This window comes from Lathyrus oleraceus, chromosome 7, assembly GCF_024323335.1.
Source record: "Lathyrus oleraceus cultivar Zhongwan6 chromosome 7, CAAS_Psat_ZW6_1.0, whole genome shotgun sequence".
NCBI classification, from domain to species: domain Eukaryota; kingdom Viridiplantae; phylum Streptophyta; class Magnoliopsida; order Fabales; family Fabaceae; genus Lathyrus; species Lathyrus oleraceus.
In genome coordinates, this window is record NC_066585.1 from 414,720,423 (window position 1) to 414,725,904 (window position 5,482).

Sequence of the window (5,482 nt, forward strand, 5' to 3'; positions counted from 1 at the left end):
ATTTGTTGCTCAGGGGGAGTCATCGAATATGGTGTGTAGGTTACACAGGTCTCTTTATGGTCTTAAGCAATCTCCGAGAGCTTGGTTCGGTAGATTCAGCACTGTAGTACAACAGTTTAGAATGGTTCGGAATGAAGCTGACCATTCTGTTTTTTATCGTCACTCAGCCTAATGGTGTATTTATCTTATTGTGTATGTAGATGATATTGTCATAACTGGTAGTGATCAGCAGGATATACTCCAGCTTTTAAAGCAACATCTCTCGAATTAATTTCAGACAAAAGATCTTGGTAAACTTCGATATTTCTTGGGTATTGAGGTAGCCCAATCTAAAGATGGTTTGGTGATTTCTCAACGAAAATATGCTATGGATATTTTGGAAGAAACGAGTTTGTTGAATGTTAAACCAGCTGATACTCCTATGGATCCAGGTGTCAAACTACTACCCAATCAGGGGGAGCCTCTATCCGACTCAGGAAGGTATAGAAGATTGGTTGGAAAGTTGAATTATCTCACAGTCACTCGTCCAGACATTTCTTTTGCAGTTAAACTGGTAAGTCAGTTCTTAAACTCCCCATGTCAAGAACACATGGATGCTGTTATTGGGATTCTGAGATACATCAAACATGCTCCAGGAAAAGGTCTAGTGTATGAAAATAAAGGACATACTCAGATAGTTGGATACTCCGATGCTGATTGGGCAGGGTCACCCATTGGTAGACGATCCACCTCTGGGTATTGTGTACTTGTTGGAGGAAACCTTATATCCTGTAAAAGTAAGAAACAAAATGTAGTTGCAAGATCAAGCGCCGAGGTAGAGTATAGGTCCATGGCAATGGCAACATGTGAACTTATTTGGTTAAAACAGTTGCTCAAGGAACTTCAAATTGAAGAAGCAAGACCAATGCCACTTATTTGTGATAATCAAGCCGCATTGCACATTGCTTCAAATCCAGTCTTCCATGAGAGGACCAAACATATTGAGATAGACTGACACTTTGTTAGAGAGAAAATCGAATCAGGTGACATCGTCACAAACTTTGTCAACTCTAATGATCAATTGACAGACGTGTTTACAAAATCTCTGTGAAGTCCCAGAACTAATTATATATGTAACAAGCTTGGTTCATTTAACTTATATGCTAAAGCTTGAGGGGGAGTGTTGATATTTGTAAATATAATATTAAGAATATTTGTATATCGAATAGTCCCACATCGACTATATCATGTAATTAGTTATAATCTCTCTCTATATAATAAAGTCTCAGTAGTGCTTTTCAAAACACACGGTTTATTCAAATGTCTCTTAGTCTCTTGTATTTTAACAAAACCAAATAGCAACACATGATTCATGTTTTTTTAAAAGTACATTTCAATAGCCGCTGGAATTTACTAATAAGAATCAAAAGAATTTAACAAAATGGTGATAAGAATATATCTATCACAAATTCAGTTTACAAGGCATAAATTCAAAAACATACAATGTATCTGATATTTTAGACTATCTCTAAAAGAAAATCAGAAAGTGTTCAATATGTATCTAACCAGACATGGTCCCCACAAAAATCAAATTGTTTCATATCATAGATACACAAACATCAAAACCTCATGATCGTTAATTAAACATCTTAGAATAAGCTTTTTTTTCTCTTGATCACGCCTTATCAGCAAACTGTAATTATAAGCAGTTAACATAGTATGTGTCAATTTACCATAAATATCAAGTTAACTTTTAAAATTCAGTATAACATAAAACATCATAAAAGAACCAGCACAAAACCAAATAAATCAATCCATTTGATTTTTCCAATCCCAATATAAGCAAATATATGCTATAACTTTAATCCATTTGAATGAAATTTGCATATTTTTCCAATGTGATTGACTATATAACATTAAACACTCACTTAAAGAATGCTACAGAAGGTAAGAAAATTTATCATTGAATTTACAGATTGCCAACTATTTAATCATATGTAATTATAGTTTTATACTATAGAAACATTCCAGAATAATAGCATGCACAGCTAAGCCCTTCAACATACGAAATAATATAATCTAATAAGTTGTCATTGCTGATTAGATGAGAAAAAAAATAACAGTATCTATATAAATATTCTAACAAAAATGTAGAAGAACAATAGAATTATTATGATGATGATTATTGAAGCACACATAAATTAAAGCGCACAGTAAATCAATCAAGCTACAATGAGCATTCATGTCTATAGAAAACAAAATTTAGAAATTTTCACCATAAATTCTAATGCAGAATATTGAACTTCGAAAACATGGACGAAAATCATGAATCAATAATTCGAATAAAAACCACAAATCATCAAATATAACTCTCTTATTCCTAATTCACTAACAAAGATGCATAATTTAACAATGAGAACAAACCTGTGACAAACTGATTCTGACTCATCATCTATCACTCATTTTGTCTTCATCGATCGACTGCTCCTCAGACTCGTAATCGTGGTGAGTAGTATGATGGACACTAAAAGGAGCCGTAGAAGGACCCGCCTAATCCGACTGCCACATAGAAAACACCTTTTTTAGTTTTTCAAATTTACTTGTCAACTCTTTTGTCTCCGCCTTAGCTTTGTCTACATGCACATTAGTTAATGCAACATCTTCATGTGTTGCAGAAGCCTCATCTCTAGCAGCTTCAATGGCTTGGTTTTTTACTTCTCTATTATGGTTTATAACTGTCACTTGTGTCAAGTAATACACTCCATATGGTATGTTGACCGCTATTTGGGCAGCTCCATCACACCTGCTTTGTGACTTACCCCCGACAACGTCTTTTTAAAGTTGCAGCTTTTCTGATCCATCCATATTATTATCTATTTGTGTGGCTTGTGTCAGACGATTCACGTAATCTTCTTGTACAACACAAGATAAACGTGTCAATATGAATGAGTAATCAAATTTATAGAGGAATAATAGAAAAATGTGAACTAATACTAATTAACCAACTTAGAAATATTCACATATTCCAATGTCCTCTCATAACTATATCATTAAGTAGTATTTAGCTAATATCTTGCCAGGACATATAATTCCCTCTTAAAAGATTAATCACTAACCAATTATTAGAAAATTTCAAAACATATATTGACCAACTCAATGGTAATTATCACAAAAAATAAAAGATATTACTCCCCATGTGTGAAAGACACCAAATTATCCAAATCTCATGATTAAAAAGATAGGTTGAAAGAGACCAAAATATCCAAATTTAAAAATGAAACTCAACAATTGTCAAAATCTCAGTGACATCTTTAAATAATGTTTCATAAGACTCATGTACATATTACTATCCAAATCTCAGTGACATCTTTATATATCATCTTTAAATCCTATTTCACAAAAACTTAGGCAAGTGGGAGGGAGCGGAAGTGAATGTTGTTACTTGTATTGTCACCAGAAATAAGGTCAGACTTGTGGCTCAATGATACAATCAAATTGAAGGAGTAGATTTTGATGAGACATTTTCTCCAGTTGCTCGTCTTGAAACCATAAGATTGTTGTTAGGAGTGCATGTATACTAAAGTTCAAACTATTTCAGATGGATGTGAAAAGTGTCTTTTTGAATGGATACTTAAATGAAGAGGTGTATGTTGAATAACCCAATGGATTCATAGATCCTACTTTCCAAATCATGTGTTAAAATTAAAGAAACTCTATATGAGCTAAAGCAAGTTCATAGGGCTTGGTATGAAAGACTGACAGAGTTTCTTGTCAATAATGGCTACAGGAAATGAGGAATAGACAAGCCCCTGTTTCTTAAGGAGAATGATGGGAAACTCCTGATTACTCATATATATGTGGATGACATTGTGTTTGGTGGAATGTCAAGTGAGATGGTTCAACATTTTGTCAAGCAGATGAAAGCTGAATTTAAGATGGGTCTTGTTGGTGAATTAACCTGTTTTCTTGGTCTTCAAGTGAAGCAGATGGATGATTCTATCTTAATCTCTCAAAGTAAGCATGCCAAGAACATAGTGAAGAAGTTTGGTATGGAGAATGCTAGTCACAAGATGACACCTGCACCTACTCATTTGAAGTTATCTAAAGATGAAAAAGGTGTTGATGTGGATCAAAGTCGGTATAGGAACATGATTGGTAGCCTGTTATACCTTACAGCTAGCAGACCTGACATCACATTTGTTGTAGGTGTTTGTACAAGATATCAAGTTGTGCCTAAAATGAGTCACATCAATAAAGTGAAGAGGATTCTGAAGTACATCAATGGTACAAGTGACTATGACATGTTATACTCTCATGGATCTAATTTCATACTTGTAGGGTATTATGATACGGATTGGGCAGATAGTATTGATGATAGGAAATGCATTTCAGGAGGTTGCTTCTTCTTAAGGAACAATCTTATATCTTGGTTTAGCAAGAAGCAAAATTGTTTATCCTTATCCACTGTTGAGGATGAGTATATTGCAGCAAGAAGCAGTTGATCTCAGTTGATTTGAATGAATCAGATGTTAAAAGAATATAATGTCAAACAAGATGTCATGACATTATATTGTGACAACATGAGTTCTATCAATATTTCCAAAAAAACCTATTCAACACAGCAGGACAAAGCACATTGACATCCGTCATCACTTTATCAGGGGTCTTGTTGAAGACAAGGTTGTTACCCTTGAGCATGTGGCCACTGAGTTACCCTTGAGCATGTGGCCCCTGAGAAGTAATTGGCTGATATTTTCACTAAGGCACTGGACGTAAATCAATTTTAAATACAGCATGGTCAACCACAATGGAGAAACAAAGATTTAAACCAATAGAGAAAGCATTAACAAAAGGGAAATGCAGTAAAGACACACACACGCACAAATTAGTATGAAAACAACGACCGCGTTTCAATTTGTTCCCTTGGGAACATATTTGTGTTCGAAAACATGTCAAAGGTTTAACGAGGCGAATTCAAAATTAAATTTAAAGTCGAAAGAAAAAAGATATAAAATGCAAAACCTAATAACATCAACACTTGAAGCCTATAAAATGAAACCAAAAAGAAAAATTCAGAATGTCTGTAACAAGAATACATTGTGAAATACCAATCAACAATATTACCTTTTTCCCAAAAATTACAGAAAGACACGGTTCCTCAAAGAAGGAACATAAGGGACCATGATCATAAGGAACTAACTCAAATGCTAAAATTAAACAAGCTATGTATACAACAACCAACAAAAGAACAAATGGTAATAACAAGCTTTCTCTTTCAATCAAATCAATGTTTATATTGGACGTATTTTAGACAGTGTCCCTATACAGTGTCAAATTTTTGTGTCAAAATATTCCTCCTTCCAGTTAATAATTCTAGGACAAGGTAAGAAACTATGGTTAGACTATTCATAATTTGACCAATACCAGCTATATCCCTTAAAACATAATTAATACATGATGTAGCTGAGTGAAGGTACACCTAGACTTAAGGCTTGCATGCCTA

At 34.0% G+C, this 5,482-nt stretch overlaps 1 protein-coding gene across 1 annotated transcript; it reads left to right on the plus strand.

Annotated features, from left to right (window-relative positions):
- Positions 1-367: 367 nt before the first annotated feature.
- Positions 368-4,481, plus strand: LOC127104112 (uncharacterized mitochondrial protein AtMg00810-like). Its single transcript, XM_051041320.1, has 2 exons — positions 368-553; positions 3,897-4,481. The coding sequence occupies exons 1-2, from the start codon at positions 368-370 to the stop codon at positions 4,479-4,481; spliced, it is 771 nt and encodes a 256-aa protein (XP_050897277.1).
- The last annotated feature ends 1,001 nt before the right edge of the window (positions 4,482-5,482 follow it).

Bases quoted from the DNA above. Each gene is read 5' to 3' on its own strand.
- LOC127104112 (XM_051041320.1), top strand. From the start codon at position 368: ATGGATATTTTGGAAGAAACGAGTTTGTTGAATGTTAAACCAGCTGAT. The intron at 554-3,896 runs GTAAGTCAGTTC...TTTGTCAAGCAG, and splicing joins TTTCTTTTGCAGTTAAACTG to ATGAAAGCTGAATTTAAGAT.